The following is a 25,034-nucleotide window of genomic DNA, read 5'->3' as shown; positions in this document are numbered from 1 at the left end:
GCTCTGACAGCTGCATACAAGAAGCCTCTTCACTCGGCTCACAGAAAAATGAGCTTTCAAGAATGAAGATCTATTCTGCCTTTGTCATAACTTCATGAAATCTTTAATCACAGCAAAATCTTTCATCAGGAATGGGGATTCGTAAAACATTTATCAGAGGGGGGAAATTGAAGTGATTTTTTAAAGCAGGGAAGAAAGGACTCAGATATATGTTGTTTTCACGCAGAGAATGTTAGAGAACAGCACGGGCATGACAACATCAGTACGTAATACTCGTGTGTCGTCTATTTTTTCTGACTCCCTGAGGGTGGGGGCCTCTGGATCTAGCATTTCCGTTCCTCCTCGTTGTTGGCATCATGATGTACTGGCAGATCTTTACTTTCCATCATTCATAAATTAATTTCCTCAACTGCAGTAGCATTTTGTACCCACCATAATGTTCTTTATTCTGTGTATCTTTTCATACCACTTTGGATGGTTTTCTTAGGTTTTATGCTCCATTTGAGCGTATAGCTATTTTTAATTCCAGCTTGCTTTGCTGTTTTGTCTTGTTTCTTTTTGTTTGTTTGTTTGGTTCTGGATCCATTTTTATGAAGCATAGGGAAACCCAGGAAAAGTTCCTGGAAAAACCGGTCCATCTGCCTGGGAAGGGGATGATGGTGTCAGGTGGACAGGAGACACACATTCCTGGCAAAGGTAGTAGAGTGTGTGTGAAACCATCTCAATCGAGTTAGTATGTACTGTTTGCTCTGCTGAGAATTAGGAATTATATTACTTCATCTAACACATACAAATATCCACTGAGTGGTATGTGCCAGGTACTCTTCCAGGCACTGGGAGAATGTACCACATTAAGCAAGTGAAGTTCAGGTCCACTGTCATGGAAGTCACACTCTTGTGATAAGAGAGGACTGGGAAAAATGAGGGGAGTTTACAAAATAAAACATTTAGTCATTTTGTAAACTGAGGAAAAACACACTCAAAAGTCAGTTGAATAGCAGAATAAGACACAGACCCACATGAATCAGTAACTTTCTTATATATCAACTAAAAACAATCACCAAATAATTGTTTTAAGAAAATATATTTACAATAGCAATGCACTTAGAAATAAATCTTTTTAAAAATGTTTGCAGGACATTTATGGAGAATTGTTTTAAAGTTTTATGGGCCAGGACTAAAGACAATGAAGAAATGCAGAAATGTATTACATTCAAAGGAGAGGAAGACTTAATTTTTTTTAAAAATACGTCTCCTCTTTATAAATTTCTAGAAAATCAATGAAACATAATACAAAATCCCAAAAGAGTTTCAGTTTTGGTCAAAACTGTTCAAAACACTGATTCTACAATTTATAGATAAGACCAAAGGGCAAAGAACACACAAGACAATGATGAGGATGATGTTTGGAAGGGACCTGACCAAACAGATATCAAGAACTGTTAAAAAACTGTAGCAATGAGGACAGTGATATATAAATACATCAATGGGGAAAACAACCCCCAAACAGATCCATGAATATAAGACAACTAGATAATATGACTAAAGTAGCAGTATTGATTAATGAGAAGATTCACTAACTAGTGCTGGTACACATGGTTATGCAGACACACAAAGAAATGATATCCCTACCTCACACCATCAACAAAAACAAACTTCAAATAGACTGAGTAACTAAATGTTTAAAAAAAATTAAGTCCTTTAAAAGAAAATATAGGTAAATCTAAATACGAAGACATCAAGAACTATGTTAAATATAAATGACCTAAACATTATAATTAACAGAAATTGTAAGACTAGACTAAAAAACCAAGATATAACTGTATGTTATCTAGAATAAAGTCACTTTAAATATAATGACATAGCTAGGCTAAAAGTACACCTGGGTGGTGCCAGTTAAGTGTCCAACTTCAGCTCAGGTCATGATCTCACAGTTTGTGGGTTTGAGCCCCACGTCAGGCTCTGTGCTGACAGCTAGCTCAGAGTTTGGAGCCTATCTTCAGATTCTGTGTCTCCCTCTCTCTCTGACCCTCCCCTGCTCATGCTGTCTCTATCTCTCTCTCAAAAATAAATAGAACATTAAAAAAAAACGTTTTTAAGTACATGAATAGGAAAACAATATGCCAAATAAACATTAACTTAAAAAAAAAACCCAATCCTGGAGTATTATATTAGTATCATATACTTCAGGGTACACTTTGGAAAATAAGCAGACATAAAGAGGAATGTTATACCCTAGGAAAACATAGGCAGAAACCTCTTTGACCTCAGTGGGAACAACTTCTTACTAGACACATTGCCGGAAGCAAGGGAAACAAAAGCAGACATGAACTATTGGGACCTCATCAAGATAAAAAGCTTGTGGACAGCAAAGGAAACCATCAACAAACCTAAAATGCAGCATAGAGATTGGGGAAATATATTTGCAGATAACATATCAGATAAAGGGTTAGTATCCAAAAATCTATATAGAACCTATCAAACTTAACACCCAAAAAACAAACAAGAAGAAATGGGCAAAAAACATGAATAGGCATTTTCCCAAAGAAGACATCCAGATGGCTAATAGGCAAATGGAAAAATACTCAACATCACTTATCATTAGGGAAACACAAATCAAAAGCACAATAAGATACCATCTCACACCTGTCAGAATACCCAAAGTTAACAACACAAGAAACAATAGGGGTTGACAAGCATGTGGAGAAAGGGGAACCCTTTTACATGCTTGGTGGGAATGCAAATTGGTGCAGCCACTCTGTAAAACAGTAGTTTCCTCAAAAAGTTAAAAACAGAACTACCATATAATCCAGCAATTGAACTACTAGGTATTTAACCAAAGGATACAAAAATACTGATTCAAAGGGTTACATGCACCCTGATGTTTTAGCCGCATTGTCAATAACAGATAAATTATGGAAAGAGCCCAACTTTCCACCAACTGATGAATGGATAACGAAGATACACACACACACACACACACACACACACACACACACACACAGGAGTATTACTCAGCCATCAAAAAGAATAAAATCTTGCCATTTCCAATGACATAGATGGAGCTACACTGTATTATGTTAAGTAAAATAAGTCAGAGAAAGACAAATACCTTATGATTTAACTCATGTGCAGTTTAAGAAAACAGAAGAACATACAGGAAGGGGAAAAAGAGAAGAGATACCAAACCATAAGAGACTCAACAAAAGAGAACAAACTGAGAGTTGACAGAGGGAGGTAAATAAACTATGGGCTAGATGGGTAATGGGTATTAAGGAGGGCATTTATGATAAGCATTGTGTGTTGTATCTAAGTGATGAATCACTCCTGAAACCAATATTGCAGTGTATAATAACTAGAAATTAAATAAAAATTTGAAAATACATAAAAACACAAAGGATTGTCATACAATGATAAAGCATTAATTCACCAAGAACACATAATAATTCTTAACCTGAATACACCTAGCTACAAAAGCTTCAAAATACATAAAGAAAACTGAGAGAAACGAAAGAAAAAATGGACAAAATCACAGAGTTGAAGATGTCACCCCACTCTCAGCAAGAATATAGCAAATCAGACATGATATCAGCAAGGTTACTGAACAAACAACCCCACAGGCCACCTGGATCTGATGCACACCGAGAGAACACTCCAACTGACAGCAGCACAACACATGTACTTCTCAAGCATTCAGCAACATTTACCAGAAGACTGACCATATTTTAAGCACTGACAAAAATTCTTAAATTTTTTTTTTAATGTTTTATTTATTTCTAGGAGAGAGAGAGAGAGAGACAGGGTGAGCAGGGGAGGGTCAGAGAGAGAGGGAGTCACAGACTGAAACAGGCTCCAGGCTCTGAGCTGGCAGTCAGCACAGAGCCCGACGCGGGGCTCGAACCCACAAACCGCGAGATCATGACCTAAGTGAAAGTCGGTCGCTTAACCGACTAAGCCACCCAGGCGCCCCAAGCACTGACAAAAATTCTTAATGAATACTACATTCACAAAAACACTATATACAGGTATTTATAGCAGCTCTATTCATAATCACAAAAAGCTGTAGACAATACCCAGAAATGGACCCGCAAATATATGGCCAACTAATCTTCGACAAAGCAGGATAGAGCATCCCATGAAAAAAGTCTCCTTAGCAAATGGTGCTGGGAGAACTGGACAGCAATAGGCAGCATGAAACTGAACCACTTTCTTAAACCATACACAAAAATTAAATTCAAAATGGATGAAAGACCTAAATGTGAGACAGGAAACCATCAAAATCCTACAGGAGAAAACAGGCAGCAACCCCTTTGACCTCAGCTGCAGCAACTTCTTACTTGACATGTCTCTGGGGGCAAGAGAAATAAAAGCAAAAATAAACTACTGGGACCTCATTAAGATAAGAAGCTTCTGCACAGCAAATTAAACAATCAACAAAACTAAAAGGCCACTGACGGAATGGGAGAAGATATTTGTAAGTGACATATTGGATAAAGGGAAATCTATAAAGAATTTACCAAACTCAACACAAAAATAATAAAATAACACAATATAACACAGTAACACAAATAATCCAGTGAAGAAATGGGTAAAAGTAATGAAAAGGCACTTTTCCAAAGAAGACATCCAGGTGACTAACAGACACATGCAAAGGTGCTGGACATCACTCATCATTAGGGAAATACAAATCAAAACCACACTGAGATACCACCTTGCACCGGTCAGGATGGCTAAAATTAAAAACTCGGGAAACAACAGATGCTGGTGAGGATGTGGAGAAAGGGGAACCCTATTGCAGTGTTGGCGGGAGTGCAAACTGGTGCAGCCACTCTGGAGTGTGGAGTTTTCTCAAAAAATTAAAAATAGAACTTCCTTATGACCCAGCAATTGCTACCAGGAATTTATCCAAAGGATACAAAAATGCTGATTTGAAGGGGCACATGCATCCCAGTGTTTATAGCAGCACTATCAACAATAGCCAAATTATGGAAAGAGCCAAAATGACCATCAACTGATGAATGGATTAAGAAGGTGTGGTATTACATATACCATGGAATACTACTCTGAGGTGAAACAGAATGAAATCTTGCTATTGACAACAATGTGGATGTACTTGAGGGTATTACGCTAAGTGAAATAAGTTAGTCAGAGAAAGACAGATATCACATGATTTTACTCATATGTAGAATCTGATAAACTTGATGGGTGACCAGAGGGGAAAGGAAGGTAAAGTAAGATAAAAACAGAGAGGGAGGTAAATGGTAAGAGACTCTTAAATACAGAAAACAAACTAAAGGTTGCTGGAGGGGTGTGGGGTGGGAAAATGGGCTAGATGGATGGTGGGCATTAAGGAGGGCACCTGTTGGGATGAGCACGGGGTGCTATACATCAATGATGAATCACTGGGTTCTACTCCTGAAGCCAAAACTACGCTGTATGTTAACTAACTTGGAAGAAAAAAAAAGCTAGAAACAATCCAAACGTCTTTCAACTGGCATAAGAACTCACAAACTACAGTACATCTAAACAGTGGAAACCTCCTTGGCAATAATAATAAAAAAAAACAAATCCAACTACTGATAAATTCAATAACTTGGGATGTATCTCAAAATCAATGCTCAGTGAAAAAACTCACTTTGAAAAGCTTACATACATCATGATGCCATTTATATAACATTCTGGAAGAGTCATGAGCTAGCAATGGAGAACAGATCCCTGTCACCTTTTGAAGAGTCGGGCAGGGTAAGATCATAACGGGTAGTGCAATAAATGAACTTCTGTGGGATGACAGAACTGTTTCTTACCCTGACTGTGGTGAATACATGAATCTCCACGTAACTTAGAACTATAAAACTGTACACCAGAGAAATCAGTTTTACTGTGTGTCAATTTATAATGTTTTTAATTGACACAATTAAAAAATAAACATCATGATGAGTCTGATGAGCTCTAGTGCATAAAACTCTTTGTGAATACCCATTCTGTAGTCCGAGGTCTGTAATGTCTTTTTTTTTTTTTAATGTTTATTTCTGAGAGAGAGAGAGACTGTGTGAGCAGGGGAGGGTCAGAGAGAGAGGGAGACACAGAATCTGAAGCAGCTCCAGGCTCTGAGCTGTCAGCACAGAGCCCGATGCGAGGCTCGAACCCACGAACCGTGAGATCATGACCTGAGCCGAAGTCGGACGCGTAACCGACTGAGCCACCCAGGCGCCCGAGGTCTGTAATGTCTTCAGCAAGCCATTTCATTTCTCTGAGCCTCGGTTTCCCCTAGGGGGACACGAATGCCTATATCATAAAATTATTAGGAGGTTCCAATGGAAAAAGAAGTTGAAAGTAAGAGTAGGAAGGCAACCCCGGCAGAGTATTACACAAACACAAGAGGGGGCGATTATTATTAGCCGGGTAACTGTCAGTGAGCAGCCAGAGGGAAAGCATACAAGCCTGCCAACAAAGCACTCCCAGCTCATTATTCAATATTGACTCAGCTGAAAGTGAGCCTGAGAAATTCCCACGCCAAGGTCTGAGTCTATTTAAACACTGTGGTGCCTCAACCAGCAAGTAAGTGGGGCGCTTTCTCTCCTCGACCCCCCAGAGTCTGGTCAGTATCTCTGAGGCCTCCCAGGGTCCAATCATTAATGTTCAATCATGCTAAGGAGTGTAGTCAAGTGAGCAAACAAAACCAAAACACGCGGGGATAGCCACGTACACGTTTGGCCAAATGTGTGTGGTCTTTTATCAAAGTTCTGTAAGCCTTCTTATTTTCTCCATCTGCTTTCTTTCCAGAAAAAAATGAGTGCCCAGCTTGAGAATGGCAGGATCTCTGTTTCTAAGTTTTCAGTTAATAAGTTCTTAACTAATGTTTTAAAAACTTCTCTTTAAGAGAAGCCACTTGGAATGGCTATAATTACAAAGACACACTAACAAATGTCAGCAAGACTGTGCAGAAATTGGAACCCTCAGATACTACTGTGGGAATGCAAAATGGCGCACCCAGTTTGCAAAACAGTCTGGCAGGTTCTTAAATGATTAAATATAGAGTTACCATATGATCCAATATTTCCACTCTTAGGTATCCCCTAGAGAAATAAAAACATATGTCCACACAAAAACTTGCACATAAATATTCAAAATGGTATTATTCATGACAGCCAAAAGTGGAACCAACCCAAACATCCATCAACTAAAGAATGGATGAACAGAACGGAGTATATCCACACGATGGAATATTATTCAGCCATAAAAACAAAGGACATAACGAAACTTCATTATGAGTGAACCTTGAAAACATTATGCTAAGTGGAAGAAGACAGTCACATACTGCATAATTCCGCTTATATAAAATATCAAGAACAGACAGATCTACAGAGAATAGATTTGTAACTTCCAGGAATGGAGGAGGGGCATGACTACTAATGGGTACAGGGCTTCTTTGGGGAGGATGGAAAGTTCTAAATTTAGACTGTGGTAATGGCTGAACAACTCTGTGAACATACTAAACACACCCAATTACGGTTTAAGTGGGTGGATTGTATGATATGTAAATGATGTTTCAATAAAGCCGTTTAAATAGAAAGCAACCATTTCAGAGGCTGAGCGTGCAGGACGCAGCGCGCCTAGGAGCCACTGGCGCTCGGAGAAACGCCCTCAGCGCTCGGTCACAGCACCGTCTCATCTTCCAATGTGGCAGAGCACCACAGTGGCTCCTAAGACCCCAACACTAACTCTCCGTTACACTGCCGAACTTGTACTCAGAAGAGACCACCGGCGAGTCAGGAGTGAGGAGCACAAGTGCGACATTGTGCCTCAGGTGACTGTCACCAGGTGTATGGGCTGGGCATGTCAAGACGCTTGTGACTCATAAGAATGACCATGTCCAATCTGGCTTTTCATTTTCTGGGAATGATGAGAAGCCAAATTCAAACAGAATTGCTCACAGAAGAGTACTTGCAAACAACCACCTAGAATCACTTCATGTATCATCATTTGAGACTCACTCTACAAGGATTAAAGCAAACAAACCAGTAAATCTTTAAAAATGCAAAGTGCAAGAATTCTAATCATTAGGTTGCAAAGAAGCTCTGGCCAACCTTTGTTTTTATGCAATCTACCTTTACCCTTACATTCAATCCCTAAATCAAACATGACCTAGGCATTTGAAATTGACATTTACAAATTAGACTTTCAAAATATATTAGTGTCTATTATTTGTTAAATAGAAAAAACCTTTAAATCTGTCTTTAGTAAGTATACTGTTTTAAAATGAACATCAATATCGTGATATTTAAAAATATAAAAACCTAAGATAAAATACAAATCACTTAAAATTATCGATTTTTTTTTTGTTTATTTTTTTGAGTTAGTGAGAGATAGAGCGCAGGCGCAAATGAGCAGGTGAGGGGCGGAGAAAGAGGGACAGAATCCCCAAGCAGGCTCTAAGCTGTCACTGCAGAGCCCAATATGCGGCTCAAACTCATGAACCATGAGATCATCACCCAAGCCAAAATCAAAGAGTCAGACACTCAACCAAGCTACCCAGGCCTCCCAAAATTATTGATTTTAATAGTTTAATACCAACTATCAGTAAGACACAAAAGAAGTCTCCGCAAGATACACCTGTGAGCAGACACAGAAAACTGGGAGGCGGTACACCTGAGGCGCATAACCAGCAGACATCGGGAACCAGGGGGTGCTAACCGTGGGGTTGGTGTCAATCTAGATGGAATGTCCACCTGCTCCTGCCCCTGGCGGGCTGGGTCCCGCCCTCCCGGCCTCTGCAGGTCTAGAATATACTAGTAGCTGGAAAGACAATGACAGGAGGGTCATCATCTCAGGAAGGTGAGCCAGCAGGTGTGGGAGGGGAGGAAGCTCCCTCCAACCTGACACTCTCACTGACCCAACTGTTCCGGCAGCTGGGGGACAGCAGTGCGGTGTTTGGTTCTCCAAGAAGCGAGGCAACCCTCCTCATGTCCCTAGGGACAGGCAAGAAGGTGGGCTTCCCGGTCCCATGGCCCTCCCATGTGGGCTTGCTGGCTGGACCGCTGCGGCCCCTCCCACAGGCAAGAGCGGGAGTCCCCCACCCTGGGCTGGACCATCATTCCTAAAAATTGAAGACATGAAGCAACAGCTGAGAGCGGCATCCTGACGATACCATCTCCAATACCTCCAACCAAAGCGGGAGCGGGGCTGCAGTCGGCTTCTGAGACCCAGGGGGGCCTCTCCCAGACGGGGACCACAGGGTGCCGCCTCGAGGACTTCTCCCATTTACTTGGAGACCAGTCCTCTCATGGCGTACTACATCTCGTGGGCATCAAATATCTTGCTAAAGCCTCTGTGTTGAAAAAAAATTGGAAATTTCAGGGCACCCAGGTGGCTCAGTTAAGTGTCCAACTTCAGCTCAGGTCATGGTCTCATGTTTCGTGGGTTCAAGCCCCGCATCAGACTCTGTGCTGACAGCTTGGAGCCTGGAGCCTGCTTAGGATTCTGTGTCTGCCTCTCTCTCTGTCCCTCCCCTGTGCTCTCTCTCTCTCTCTCTCTTTGACTCTCAAAAACAAATAAACATTAAACAAAACCTTTTAATAAAAAAATTTGTAAAGTTCATTAAATATTATAAAGGGGTCTTAACTGGGCACTTAAAGTAATTCTTTTCAGTATTTATTTTCTCCATTTCCCAACTGCAGACCTGAATATTTTATATCCTACTGGGGAGGGCGGGGTGTGGGCTGCACAGGATCTGTACATTTTTTGGCAGCTTCCTGTGAATCCCTACTTCAAAATAAATTGAAAAAAAAATGACATGGGTCTGACTCAGACCAACAAAATTTAAAACCTCATTTCATTTTCTGTCATCTCAGAGGATAGGAGGATGGAGTCCTTTTTCTCCCTAGGTTTAATTGGTAATAAATACTCGGGCGCAAAAGAGGAAGCCACTCTTGTGCCTGCAGGCAAGTGGGACCAAACTAGGTTAACATATGCCCCACCAGCAGCCACCACAGTCCACTCCAGTGCCCAACCACACCCTGAACTGAGTGCCCATCACAGGGGACGGGAAGCGCTCTTCCCCCACCTCCCTGAAGAACTCCTGTCATACCCTCTTGTAACCACCCGATGCAAATTTTCTTCAAGATTCTCACCATACACTGCCCACATCCCCAATGTAACATTTAACAACCCCATTGATTACTGACTGGTTATTTTTTTAAGTAGGCTCCACGCCCAGTGTGGAGCCCAAGGCGAGGCTTGAACTCACGTCCTGGGGATCAAGATCAGAGCTGAGTTCAAAAGCCGGATGCCTCAGGGATTGAGACACCCAGGGGCTCTGGTGACTGCTTACTTTATTGGCTAGGCGGCACCGATACAGCAGTGCATCCAGAAGTGCCGGCAAGGCCAAGGGACCACTCAGATATGTTCACTGACACCCTAAGGACGTCCACAGAGCCTGCTGCAGCAAAGCTGGCACGTTTCTCCACGACCCACCCATCCCTCTGTCCCTAGAATCTGGCACACAACTGTAGCACGCACAGCGCACACACAAGAAAAGTGACACCCACCTCCGTTTGGTGATCTACCTGGTGTCAGGCACCGTGTTAGATACTTTACATACAGCTTTAAAACCTTAGCACAACTAGGCAGTATCAATGTTATCTGTTTCAGGCTTCAGAAATAGAAATGATTTGCTCAAGATCACAGGGCAAGTAAGCAGTAGAATCAAAATTTGAAATCAGATACAGGTACATCTTCTGAATCCTGGTGCTTGTTAGAATTCTAAATTCTTGTTAAACTTGAAACCAACTTAATAAATAAATGTAACAACTTGAAAAAGATCTACCATGATAAAACCCAACGTTAAGATTGCCTTTATTATGGGTCTGTGAGCTCATGTTCCCCACAGAGTTGAGCTGTCTTACCCCATGGGGGGAAATGGAATTTTTCTAAATGGCCAGGGATAAGCGCTGTGATGTGTCAAGTGGTAGAATTTCTATTAATAATGTAATAACGATTACACCCTGTGCCCTGCGCAGGGGAGAGTATTTTTCACATAGCTCAGAGTAGCAATGTATGAGATTGGATCATTTATTGTAACAGACTAGAAAGAAATTGCTTCTCAGGACAGAGGAAGGCTGGGCATTCAGACAGGGGCGGCATGGCCCAATCCATTTCAGTCTAGTCCCTAACATCATACCAGCCAGCTTTGTGTAAAACAAGTGAATCTCAAAGCAAATGATCTCCTAAATACAAGTCAGCTGAGACCTATGAACACCCAAGGGAGAAGAAGAACGAGAATTTGGCGTCCCATCTACATGGTGTGCTGGGGCTCTGGGGTCAAGAACGCACCTGCATCCCCCGTGGCATCATCTGCTTCTCCCATCAGCAGGGTGAGGTGAGTAGGGCCGCGCTGAGCACTCTCGTGAGGGGCAGGAAGGTGGACCTGCGGAGAGCCAGCCGCCTCCGAAGATTACAGCGGGGTTGAGGGGCAGAATGCAGACCCGACCCCAGGCCTCTGCACTCCCAGCTCAGAGGGCAGCTGGCAGAAACGGTCAAAGGGGGGCAGAAAGCACACCACATCTCTTGCCCTCGTTAACGTGCGGCTCAGGCTCAGGGTACGTCCCCAGAGAGCAAGGCCGACTTCAAAGGGTTTATGGAGTTTAACCAGACACTGAGCCCGACAGACCTAGGTCACTCACCAGAATATAGCAGACCCTGAATAAACAGGATTCCCCAGCCCCTTTCACTCCTAAAACACTCTCATTAAACAATTACCAGTGAGGAAAAACTGCATCAATTATCAACATTCGCAAGAGGAACAGATACACAGTACCATCCCAAGGGGCAAAATGACTTCACATCCATTTATATTTTGGTTTCAAAGTAGATTGTTTGTGCCAGCAATAGTTATCTTTTGATGTATGTGTGGCTTCTTTTTTGCACTGAAGTCAGCTTGAACCTCCACACAGGCTCCGACTAACCTGCACAGTGGGACTTCCAGCTGTCTGCCCTGCAGAGGCCTTGAAGCCACAAAACGTGGATGCCAGTCTGTCATCAGCGAGCTATGAGAACCTGGGGAAATCACATACCCTCTCTGGGCCTCATTTATAATGCAAGTGCATCAAAACAGGCCAGCTATGGGGACGCTTGACTCTAAAATGGCATGATGCTAACAGAAAAATCACCTGTGAGCAAGATAAAAAATAATGAATTCCCAATACGGAGTCACATCAACCTCAATGAAATGCAAAGTTTGAGTACCCAAATTAAATGCATGATAATTCTACTATATTCCAAGCCATGTAGTTTACATAGGTCTCTAAGGAAAATAGAGCTTAAAAATATTTTTTAGAAGCAATGCCTTTTACACAAAAGACGCCTGAATCAATGTAGTACTGCTGTCACCTTCAGATCTTCCTTCAGTTACATGCGGTTACATCCAGAGATAAACCCATCCTAAGTTGAAAATATCCTAAGTTGAAATGTATTTAATACACTAACCTACCAAATATCACGTTAGCCTCGCCCACCTTAAATGTGCTTAAGAACATTTACATTAGTCTACAATTGGGCAGAAACCTCAAAAATGCCTAGTTAATAATATCTCACATAATTGACCAACAGAATGGCTGTTGTGAATGCAGAATGGCAGTCAGTCTGCCCATCGTGGGCCCTCATGCTCACTGGCTGACTGGGGACACAGCTCCCCACCGCTGCCCAGCATAACAAGCAAGTATCTACATATCGCTAGCCCAGGAAAAGATCTAAGTTCAAAATCACAAGAACGGTAGGAACCGAATTCAGATCACGTTCACCCCACTGTAACTCTGAAAGATCCTATGTCGGGCCATCGTAAGGAAGTCGAGGACTGTCTATGCTCGTCCAATCAGTCCTTAAGGCTCACACGGCCCTATCACGGACCAAAGGTGCCCAGCCCCGAGGCACCAAGGTTAACCTCCTGGCTCCGTACTGCACAGAGCTCAAAATCTGGCCAAGGAAAGAGAAATCCAATGTTATTCCCTCAGAATGAGTGATGAAACCCTGCTCGTTCTTCAAGAATTTGGACAATGTTCCATTTTCCTTGCCACCTTTACTTCTCCAGTATAAAATCAAGTGTTCTCGGGGCACCTGGGTGGCTCAGTCAGTTAAGCATCCAACATTAGCTCAGGTCATGATCCCGTGGTCAATGAGATAGAGCCCTGCGTCGGGGTCTGTGCTGACAGCTCAGAGCTTGGAACCTGCTTCAGATTCTGTCTCTCCCTCTCTTTCTGCCCCTTCCCTGCTCACACTCTGTCTCTGTCTCTCAAAAATGAATAAATATTCAGGGCACCTGGGTGGCTCAGTCAGTTAAGCATCTGACTTCAGCTCAGGTCATGATCTCATGGTTCATGGGTTCGAGCCCTGTGTCGGGCTCTATGCTGACAGCTAGCTCAGAGCCTGGACCCTGCTTCAGATTCTGTGTCTCCCTCTCTCTCTGACCCTCCCTTGCTCATGCTGTCTCTCTCTCTCTCTCAGAAATAAATGAAAATATTTTTAAAAATTTTTTTAAAAAGAATAAACATTAAAAAAACTGAAAAAAAATCAAGGGTTCTACAATTTGTCTACAATCTATTTGTCTACAATCCTGTCACCCACACCTCCATCAAGATACACAACATTTCACCAGCTCAGAAAGATGCCCTTCCTTCTGGAGTGACCCCTGTTTGGATTTGCCCAGCGCTGAGGGCTCTCCCAGGGCAAGGGTATTTTGGACCTAAAACCTGCCAAGTTCCAGGCAAACCGGGACAATTGGCCTCCTCATCCGTCCAAGTCACTTCCTGCCCTGCCCCACCTCAAGCGATAGCCAACCACTGTTTAGACTTGTTTTAGCAGAATGAGTTTTCCTGTTCCAGACACTGTTATACCTGAGGTCATACAGTGATTAGCATCACAGTTTAGAGTTTATTCAATGTTGTTGCACATCTCAGTAGTTCATTTTATTTGAGTGCATTCGTCTGCACGGACGGGCCACAGACTGTTCACTCACCCCCTGCTGACTGGCATTTGGAGTTGTTTCCAGTTTGGGGTTATTACAAAGAAAGCAGTTATGAAACTTCTTACAGGCGTCTTTTTGAGAATGTAAGTGTTTCTTTCTCTTGAGTATCTGTGGGGTCCATGGGAAGGCAGAGGTCACACTCGATAGAAAGTGCCTGACTGATGCCCCACATTACATCCCATAAGTGATTTATGAGGAGTCGAGCTGTTTCACATTCTTAACCAGCATTTGGTATCATCAGTCTTAAGTCTGGCCACCCTAGTGGGTACCAGTAGTACCTTATTGTGGTGTTAATTTGCACTTCTCTAATGATGAATGATGCTGAACACTTTCGGGTGAGTGTCTGTTTGTGCAGCCCAATGTGGGGCTTGATCCCATGACCCTGGGATCATGTCCTAAGCAGAAATCAAGACCTGGACACTCGACTGACTGTGCCACCCAGGTGCCCCTGTTCAAATCTTCCACCCATTTTTTCATTGTCTCTAAGTGTTTAAAGACTTCCCTGTGTCTTGGATACAAGACCTTTGTCACATAAATGTGTAACGCATTTGCTCACAGCATGTGCCTGCCTTTTGATGAGGTAAAGTTTTTCATTTGGATAAAATCCATTTTGTCAACTTTATTTTATAGTTAGTAGTTTATGACCCCACCTGAGAAATCTTGGCCCCAAAGTTACAAAGATACTTGGCTACTTTTTCTTTGAACAGGTTTATAAGTTTTTTCATTTAGGTCTAGGGTCCATCTCAAATGATGAGATCTATGGGTCAAAGTTCTTTTTCCCCCACATATGTATCCAGTTCTTCCAGCACCCTTTGTTGAAAACCTTTTCATTCCACATGAATTTGTTTTCACACCTTAAAAATCAATTGATCATATAGCTAAAACATGGAAAGAGCCTAAGTGTCCATCAACGGATGAATGGATCAAGAAGATGTGGTTTATCTATACCATGGAATACTCCATGGCAATGAGAAACAATGAAATCTGGCCATGTGTAGCAACATGGATGGACCCTGAGGGTGTTATGCTGAGCGAAATAAGTCAGGCAGAGAAAGACAAATATCATATGTTTGCACGTATAGGAGGATTAGGAGGAACTTAACTGAGGAACAAGGGGGAGAAGAAGGGGTGAAATGGTGGGGGAAAGGGAGAGAGGCAAACCATGAGAGACTCTTGACTGCTGACAAAAACTGAGGACTGATGGATGTGGGGGGGAGGGGGAATGGGCATAGAGGAGGACACTTGTGGGGATGAGCACTGGGTGTTATGTGGAAACTAATTTGACAATAAACTATTTGTAAAAAAAAAAAAGTAATAAAAAAATCAATTGATCATATATAAGAAAATCTATCTCTATACTGTCTATTATGGTCCATGGATCCCTTTGTCTATCTTTAGAACAACAGCACTCCTTAGTTACCCTAACTGTACATTGTCTTAAAATCATCGCCTGCGCCCTCCAACTTTTTTTTTCTTGGTCTAGACATATGTCTAGTCCGTTGGCAATAGCCTGTTCCATTGTGAAATAATTTCTGTAACAACTTGTCAATTGCACTCCAAAAAAAAAGGTCTGCTGGGACTTTTTTTCCCCCTCAAAGTAGGCATCACATCCAGCACGGAGCCCAATTTGGAGCTTAAATTCATAACCACAAGACTAAGACCTGAGCTGCTATCAAGAGGTGGACACTTAGCCGACCAAGCCACCCAGGCACCCAACCTGCTGGGATTTTGATTGGAATTGCACTGAGTTTATAATTCATTTTGGGGAAACTGGTATCTTAGCAATAACTGATTCTTTCAATCAATAGACATGGTATAGCTCTCCAATTATTTAAGTGTTCTCTAATTTCCCTTACCTGTACTCTGACATTTTCAAGGTAGAGATCATATTTAAAAAGATTTATCTCGAAGTGTTGTTTTTGATTATAATACAAATATTTTCAAAATTTCTTTTGCAAAGTAATTGCTACTATAGGCCAGTATATAAAACTACAATTGATTTCTGAATATAATATGGTATCATCCTGCAATCTTGCTAAGTTACTAGTTCTGATCATTTCTTTGGGGTGGTAGATCTCTTAGGATATTTACGTACACAATCCCATGTATCATGCAAACACATGTGGTTAATAACTGTACTTTGTTTCCAATTTTTATAGCTTTAATTCGTTTCTCATCTCATTGCCCTGATTAGGTAGAAATGGCAGAAAAGTAATGAACGTACTGCAAGAGCAAACATACTTGCCCTGACTAGTCCTGATCTCAGAAAAAGACCTCAGTCTTTTCCAATTAAGTATAATGTTAACTACATCGTTTTAGGGTTTTTTAAATGCTCTAGTCAGGTTGCAGAAGTTCTCTTCCAAGCCTTGTTCATGGACAGTTTATATCACATGTGTTGAATTCTGTCAGATGACTTTTTTCATCAACTGACATCTTATTTTTCTCCTTTATTTTGTTAGTAAATGTGCAAACTGATTTTTCAACAACCTTGTGTTGCTGGGTGAAACCCGAACTGTGCATGTTGTGTTATCTCTTTTATATTGCTGGGGTGAATTTATTAGTATTTGGTTCTGAATTTTTAGAATTATGCATATAAGGACACTGATCACAACATTTACTTTCTCATAATGTCTCTTCCTGGGATTGGTATCAGGGTGAAGATAGTGTCATAAAATAGGGACTGGAAGTATTCCCTACCTTGTCTACTTCTGGAAGAATTTTTGTAAAAGTGGTATTATTTTTTCTTAAAAGTTTGATGTATTACACAATGAAGCCATCTTAGCCTAAAGTCTGCTTTAAGGGGAGTATTTAATTAAGAATTTAACGTGACTATTTCAGGGACTTATTTCTTATTGTGTTAACTTCAGTAATTTTTGTCTTTCAAAACAATTTTCATTTGTAAAATTTATCCAAATATGATCTATCATAATATACTTTTATTCTTTTAACGTGTACAGAATTTATAGTGAATCATTCACAGTATTAGTAATTTGTGCTTTCTCTTTTACATTCTGATCATTCTGGCTATAGTTTATTAATTTTATCAATCCTTTCAAATAATCAACTTTTAGGGGCACGTGGGTGCCTCAGTTGGTTAAGTGTCCAACTCGGCTCAGTTCACGATCTCACGGTTCATGGGTTCAAGTCCTGCATTAGGCTCTGTGCTGACAGCTAGCTCAGAGCCTGGAGCCTGTTTCAGATTCTGTGTGTCCCTCTCACGCTGTCTCTCTCAGAGGGAAGGGGGGAAAAATACCATTAAAATTTTTTTTAAAAAAATCAACTTTTGGTTCCATTTACTTTACATATTATTTTTTCTATTTCATTGGTAAGTACTCTTCATTATTTTTTTGAACCCTTCAACTTTTCTAACATAAGCATTTAGTGTCCTATAAATATCAGTTAGCTGGAATTATTTACTACAACTGTACATGTTTCCTAAGTTATACTAATTTTCTGTCTGCTTGCCTATCAAATATGGAGATGCAAATGTTGAAATACCCAACTGTAACTGTGGCATTTTACATTTCTCCTCAAGATGCCAGTTTTATATTGAAGTTATTTTTTAGGTACATTTGCATTTATGCTTTTTATGTACTCTTGATGACTTGATCTTTCTATCATTAAGATTATCCTACCCTTTTCTCCTCAGAGTCTACTTGTTTGATATTAATATATCCACACCAACTTTCTCATGATTAGTGTCTGCATGGCATATCTTCTCCCCATATTTGTACTTTTACATTGTGCATCATTATAATTGTGAGTTTCTGGTAGAAAACATGTAGTTGTCTCTAGTTTTATTTTTGTTTTGTTTTATTTTTACTATAGTCTGACAACTTGCACTTTTAAATAGAGTCTTTAGTCCATTTACATTTAATATAACTCTTGGTGCATTGGATTTAAGTCTACCACATTGCTATTAGACTGTATGATTCTAGTTCTTTTCTCCTTTCTTGCTACCTCTTCCCCCCTTTACAGATTTAGCATTTTCTAGCAACTCATTTTCTTTCTTCTGGCTTACTATCCATATTTTAAGTGGTTGCTAAAGGGTTTTCAATATGCATCTTTAACTTACCACATTCTAACTTCAAACAATATCATAACAGTAGTACATAAAAACTGCCATCCTCCTCTCCTACATCTCCCTTCCATTGCTTTGTGCTATTTTTTGTTACATAGTTTACTTCTCTATATGACATGCACTACAAAATTAAATGCTCTTATCTTTTCTTTAAATAGTCAATAATCTTTCAAAGAAATTAAGAAGCAAGGGGAAGAATCTTTTCTGTTTATTCACTTGCTATGTCTATTTCTGGGATTCAACATTCCCTAATATAGACCCATGTTTCCATTTGATATTATTTCTGCCTGATTAGCTTTTATCAGGCTGATGAAACACAAGGACGGGCTGTATCCATCTTTTATTGCACTAAAATACGAAACACTGGTTATTTAAAGAATAAATGAAACATTCAAGGTGCTTGTTGAAAGGCTTACTTTAAGTAAGTACTTTACTTAGTACTTTACTCAAAGTACAAAGGCTCACAGAAGGACCAAGCAACGCTATCTAGTCACGTTCAGGAAAATTTTACAAAAATGGTGACATAGTAGATCATCAATGGCCAACAAACGTTTCCCAAATGGGTAAGTGAAAGAATGACAGTTTAAGAAGAGTTTTAGAAATGTATGCAAAGGCACGTTGCAGGAAATGGTCTTGATATACCTAGTAATGGTGAGACACAAAGTGTCTTCTTGATGTGTGGAGGAAGTGGGGGCAAACGGAGTTAAAGGCAAAGGTCTGGGTCAAATTTTTAAGTGCCCTGAATATAACAGTAGGGACTGAGAACTTGATCTCCTAAGTACTGGGAATGTCTTCCACCCGACATGGGAACATCTGTATTTACAGGATGACGAAGGATCAAACCTGGAGGTAGGGGACCACACAGGCAACTACTCCTAGAGTCTCGAGGAAAGGTAACCAAGATGTGCAGTGGAATGCAGAGCGGGGTCAGATGACATCTCAGAGATTCAATCCACAGGATCTGGGGAGGATTAGACTTAGCGGGAATGGAAAAGGAGGGTTAGGAGAAATCCAGTCTCAATCCCAAGAGCAAAAAAAAGACCAAGTAGGCCGGCAAGAAAGAGAGTAGAGTCAACAGGTGGCGTAATTGGGAGCCGAAGAGCACTTGAGCCAACCACTGACTTTTGCAAGTGTGTTTGCTCCTTTCTGCATGGCAGCATTTTTGTCATCTTAAATTGTCATTAAGAGCTGCAGGGGCCATGACGGGGAAGCCAGGTATCAAGACGAGGGGAGAAAATCCAACTCAGTGACAACCTGTGCTGTTTCTAAGAACTATTTATATGAGCAGTGGCAGCAGGCGATTCAAGGATGAGAAAGAAACACAGCAGGTACATCACAGAGCAGCCCTAATGCACAGGAAGGGTCTGAAACACTCTCACAGCTTCTGGCAGCAATCCTGGCCACAGCCTCCCCGGGGGCAAGTGCTTTGATGCCTTATACAACAAATGCAAAACAGAGGCAAGCCTTGGCAAGAAAGACTATTACTCCATGGACTGAAAAAGTGACAGATGATAAAATGCGATGCTAAAAAGCCCAAGCTAAGCCATTAATTCTTGTGGAGCCATTCTCCAATGGCTGCGAAGAAAAGTGATCTTTCCTACAAACCAAAACTACACTTATTATTTGGGGCTGTATCACTTTAAAGGGAGTTTTCTATCAACATCAACATGGGCAACAATATCTCTCTATTTCACCCTGGGGAACACAGAACCCACTGGTGGAGGGGAGGGGGCTGCTGCCTGTAACGTTCTTTCCCCAGTTCAAGGCTACAAAGGTGGCTGTTATCAGTGCCATCTTCACTCCATCAGGAATAAATAATACTAGGGGCGCCTGGGTGGCTCAGTCGGTTAAGCGTCTGACTCTTGACTTCAGCTCAGGTCATGATCTAATAGGTGGGTTCCAGCCCCACATCGGGCTCCACACTGACAGCACAAAGCCTGCTTGAGATTCTCTCCCTTCCTCTCTCTCTGCCCTCCCCCACTTGTATTCTCTCTCAAAACAAATCAACTTAAAAAAAAAAAAGATTAAATCATACTATCCCACCGCATCCTACCTCAACTTGTAAGGCACCACCGGACATGAAAATATGAAGTACTCAGTGGTGAGTGCACCTGCTCCCCACAGGCCGCCGGCCCCTGGAGTGAGAATCTGAGAAGAGCATCTCCAGCTGGTCAGAATACCCCCCACCACTTTCAAAACCCACCACTCCTAGCCCACCCTCAAAGTTTTAGATGGGATGTTATCATTCTCCCACCTCAGAGAAAAATATCTCTAGGACCTCTGGCCACTTCTGAGTTTGACATAGACACACTGTCTGATTTCTTCCCCTCTGACGGAAGGCTAGGCCTGGAGAAGTGGAGGAAAACTTTCTGTGCAAAGAAGGTGCCCTGGGCAGAAACAGCCCAGCGCTCCAGATGGCTGGGAGCTTCATGAACAGGGAGGTGGCTAGATGCTGGACAGCCTGGGTCTGCACACACAGTTGTGAGGGGTGCCAGACGTGACACAGGAAGAGAGGTGGACTCCTCTGGTAGTGCCCAGGACATGTGGCTATCTGCTGACTCCCTACTAGCAGGAGAGTGAATCAGACTGAAGCCAGGACCAGCCTCAGGGCAATGAGTGGGAAACGTGTCCTGTACAATGACAACCACAAGCGAGCGTGTTGCAACATTAAAGTTATCACTGTACTACGTTACAAGGCGTCAAGCCCGTCCACCACAACTAAAGGAAAAGGCACTTCTGTATAATGTCTGTTTTTCCGCTGCAGAAACCTAAGTCCCAGGGAGGCTATGTAACTTGGCACAATGGTGTGGATCTGATGAGAGGGGGGACCAAGATGAATCCCGAGGTCAGAATTCCAGATGCAGTGCTGCCAGACTCCAGAACAGGGCAATCACAGAGCAGAGAGCCTCTTACCTGGTCGCCGGCAGAGTAGTGACTCGGGTGAAGAACACGGATGGCTCGGCTTCCACGTGCAGCCCCAGGGAGAGGTTCCTGTAATATCCTTCAACGTGGCCCGGGCCTCCAGAGTATTTGAAATTCAGGATGGCTTCCAGGGTCTAAAATGAGGTAAACATGGTATGTCAATAATCACTAAGTTGACGAGCTTCCTTCCAGAAGGCAGGCTTCACTTAGGTAAGAGTGACGACAATCCCTACCGGGCGACTCGGAAACCTGGCCCCTGCACCGTCTCTTCTGTGATGCCCTGTGCCTGCACCAACAACTCCCAGCCCAGGTATGCAAATGGAAAAAGGCCCCAAAATTATTCTGTGGCTCCTAGAGCATATCTGCGAGAGAAGCACATTTCAGTCGGCATCACTTCAACATACGGACGAGGGGTTGGGGGGAGGCGGCACTTCCATCCGGGAGGTAGAGCATGGCTCCCGGCCCAACAGTCAGGAAGGCTGACCAGCTACAAACTCCTGACACTTCTTGAACCCATCAAGAGATGAGGCCACAGGGCAACCATGGAGCCAGGAGGCCAAGGAGGTACAAGGCCCTTCCGGAAGGTAAAGGGTAGGGACACCTTCTCAACAAGTACAGAGCCAGCCACCACACAAGCCAGCAGGAAGGAATTAGCCCAAAGGTTAATGAATTGCTAAAGGCTGAGTAGGAGCTCTAATAATAGCAGAGACCCCTGGGGAACCCAGACTAAAAGGTAGTTCCCACCCACTCTAGGCTCTACACCATGGACCCTCTCGATACACACAGAGGACTGGGGGTGGGGCACAGTGGAAGGAGCAGAGGTAGCCTCCCTCGGGAGCACAGACATGGAGGATGGGAGTCAGCAGCCACCAAAGAAAAGGTAAGAAACAAAAACCCCAGCCCCAACCCCACACCCCATCCCCCATTCCCCATCCCCATGTAGACCCTTCTCTACTCTGAAGCAACATCCTAAGCTTCTGGAGGAGGGACACCCAATGCCAAGGGCACAACGGCAGGGATAAACACCCATTCTAGTAGGGGGAAGGGCAAGAGGTGGTCCCCAGCCAATGCTATCAGAGCTGGAAACTCCACTCATGCACAATGCCTACCACGTGCTGGGCAGAGAAGGCCGCTGCGTGGGAGCAGGGAGGCCTAGGGAGCCCAGCTCATCAGCCCCAGACGCTCAGCACAGGACAAAGACAGCAGAGAGGCCCCATGTGCTCCTGCCCCCAGAGCCAGTGGGGAAGGAACAAGTATGGGAAGCCCAGCCCTGGTGGTGCAGGAAGGGATGGGATGGAGGAAGCCTACTCTGGGAAAACCTCCTGGTGCGCCCCCAGTCCCCTCCCTCTGCCCTGCCCCCCAGCATATGACAACGGCAGAGGAATTTTGGAGTCTATGGCGTACCCAAGTAAATATAGCAACAGGAAATCTCAAACCCAGCTCCACTCCTTACTCCAATGACTCAAACTTCCACAGTAAAGTCCCAGCACGGGCCCCAGCAAACTATGACCCGCAGCCTGGTTCTGTACGCCCCGAGGGCAGTTTTTACAAAGTCAGAAGGTTCTAAAACAACAACAAAGAAAAACAAAGAACATATGAAGGTATCCATTTGTGGCCGGCAGAAGTGAGGTATTTACTGTATGGTTCTTGACATGAAAAGCTTGCTGATCAAGCCCTCAGAAGGAAACAGAAGCAGATATCCATGACCTTGGATGATGCTGTGGTGTCGCAGGTAGGACCCCAAAAGCACAAGCAACGAGCAACAGAAGGCTGGTGTCATGGGAATCCCAGGGAGGCAGACCTGCAGGAAGAAAGGCCGGAATGCCCACCGCTGCAGCCAAGCCATGTGAAAAGGGGTCGGAGAAAGTACGCACAGCTGGCCCTCGGCTAATCGGTGAGGACGCAAGTGCAAGCCCGAGCACACCACCAGGGCACAGAAACCGGAGTGGCGCCGGCGCCATGTGCCCAATGGGGACAGGAGTGTCTTCTCACCTGGTGAGAGCACCGCAAAGCCACGCCCCCCAAAGGATGAAGGAGGGGCCTGCCGTCCTCTCTGTTCAGGAGTCTGGCTTCCACCAAGCTTCCTGGCCAGACACCGTGTTTAGCCGTTAGTGACTGCTTTCCTTGACCTGTTTCTTGTCTCCAACGGAGAGGCAACCCCAGAGACAGACTTTGAAAATAAACAACCTGCATGTACATGTTGTCATCGAAAGGGCATCCGGAGGGGGAGAAGGACTTGGCCGTGAGAAGGGCAGCTGAATGAAACTCCAGAAGTGGGTGAGCAGCACGGTATGAGGAGGGGCGCCAGCCTGGAGGCGGCCGCACTGGGTCCATCAGGTCTTGGGTGCCACCCACCATTCCCAGCCCGTTTCTCCACGGCGACGCGGGGACAACACTGAATGCCCATCTCAGACTCCAGCGAAGATTCGGGGAGAAAATGTGGTAGCAGAAGAAACGGACACTCATTAAACAAGTTCCCTTCTCCCTCCGCAACCCCACCATTGGACACCCTGCGGCAACACGGCTTAAAATGGGAAGAAATGGGAAATGGATTTCAGCACTATTTCTTTTTCTTGTTTTCCCCCCATTTTGTATCATGGTAAGATATATGTAGTAAAATATACCATTTTAACCACTTACAAATGTACAGATGTGTGGCATTAAGGACATTCACACGGCTATACAACCATCACCACGATCCACCCATATCCAGAACTTCTTCATTTTCCCAAACTGAAACCCCGTTGTGACACGCCAAGTCCCTGCTCCCCTCCCCTGCCCTGGACAGCCGCCATTCTCTTTCTGCCTCTATGAATTTGATGGCTCTTGGAGCCTCACATAAAAAGAATCAGTTTCTGTCCTTTTGTGACTGGTTTATTTTGCTCAGCTGAATGTCTTCAAGGATCATCCATGTCGTAGCCTGTTTTTCTTTTAGAGAGAAAATACATGTGAGCAGATGGGGGAAGGAGAAAAGGATTCGGGGAAGGGAGAGAGAGAGAGAGAAAAGAGAGAAGAGAGAAGAGAGACAGAGACAGAGACAGAGAGAGACAGAGAGAAGCAGGTTCCACTCTCAGAGTGGAGCCCAACATGGGACTCGATCCCATGACCCTGGGATCGTGACCTGAGATGAAATCCAGAGTAGGACATTCAACCGAATGAGCCACACAGACTCCCCAGAACTTTCTTTTGAAAGCTGGATAATATTCCATTGTATGTACAGACCACATTTTCTTTTATCCATTTGTCTCTTTTTTTTTTTTTTTTTAATGTTTTATTTATTTCTAGGAGAGAGACAGCATGAGCAGGGGAGGGTCAGAGAGAGAGGGAGTTACAGACTCCGAAACAGGCTCCAGGCTCTGAGCTGGCAGTCAGCACAGAGCCCGACGCGGGGCTCGAACCCACGAACCGCGAGATCATGACCCAAGCGAAAGTCGGACGCTCAACCGACTAAGCCACCCAGGTGCCCCTATCCATTTGTCTCTTGATAGACACTTGGGTTCCTTCACCTTTCAGTTATTGTGAGTAACGCTGCTGTGAACACGGGCGTACCAACACCTATTCTGAGGCAGAGCTTTCAACTTTTTGGAGGTATACATTTATTTCTATATATTGAATTGTTTTAGGACTCAACATACCAATTTCTAAGGTTGCCACAAACCGTGCACATGGGTTCTAAGCTCTCCATATCCTTGTCAACATCTGCTATTTTCTGTTTAGTAGGTTTGTTTGTTTTATAATAGCCTTTCTAACAGGTGTGAAGTGGTATCTCTTTTTGGTTTTGATTTGTATTTTCCTAATGAGTAGTGATACTGAGAACCTTTGCATGTGGTTACAGGCCATTCATGAGTATCTTTAGAGATAGGTCTGTTCAAGTCTGTCAGCGCCATTTTAAAAACTCACTTCCTTCCCCTCTTCAAGGTGTCCTTCACACGTATAGGTTCCCTTCAACTTTTGCACTATCAGGAATACTTTCACTAATGTTCTCCACCTACTCGTAAATGTTCCTCGTCCTTC

The 25,034-nt window shown here is 43.2% G+C and overlaps 1 protein-coding gene across 2 annotated transcripts in view; it reads right to left on the bottom strand.

The window, feature by feature from the left end:
• The window catches only part of TRAPPC9 (trafficking protein particle complex 9), a 555,131-nt gene that overhangs the window by 188,099 nt on the left and 341,998 nt on the right, over positions 1–25,034 (bottom strand). For both annotated transcript variants that reach the window (XM_039232979.1, XM_039232980.1), the window contains one exon: positions 21,012–21,154. In XM_039232979.1, the coding sequence (XP_039088910.1) occupies positions 21,012–21,154 (143 nt within the window). The remainder of the gene's footprint in view (positions 1–21,011; positions 21,155–25,034) is intronic.

Source organism: Hyaena hyaena, unplaced genomic scaffold (assembly GCF_003009895.1).
Source record: "Hyaena hyaena isolate Hyena2069 unplaced genomic scaffold, ASM300989v1 scaffold_69, whole genome shotgun sequence".
NCBI classification, from domain to species: Eukaryota; Metazoa; Chordata; class Mammalia; order Carnivora; family Hyaenidae; genus Hyaena; species Hyaena hyaena.
Note: the sequence above shows the minus strand (reverse complement) of the source record. Positions and strands in the feature narration are given on the sequence as shown.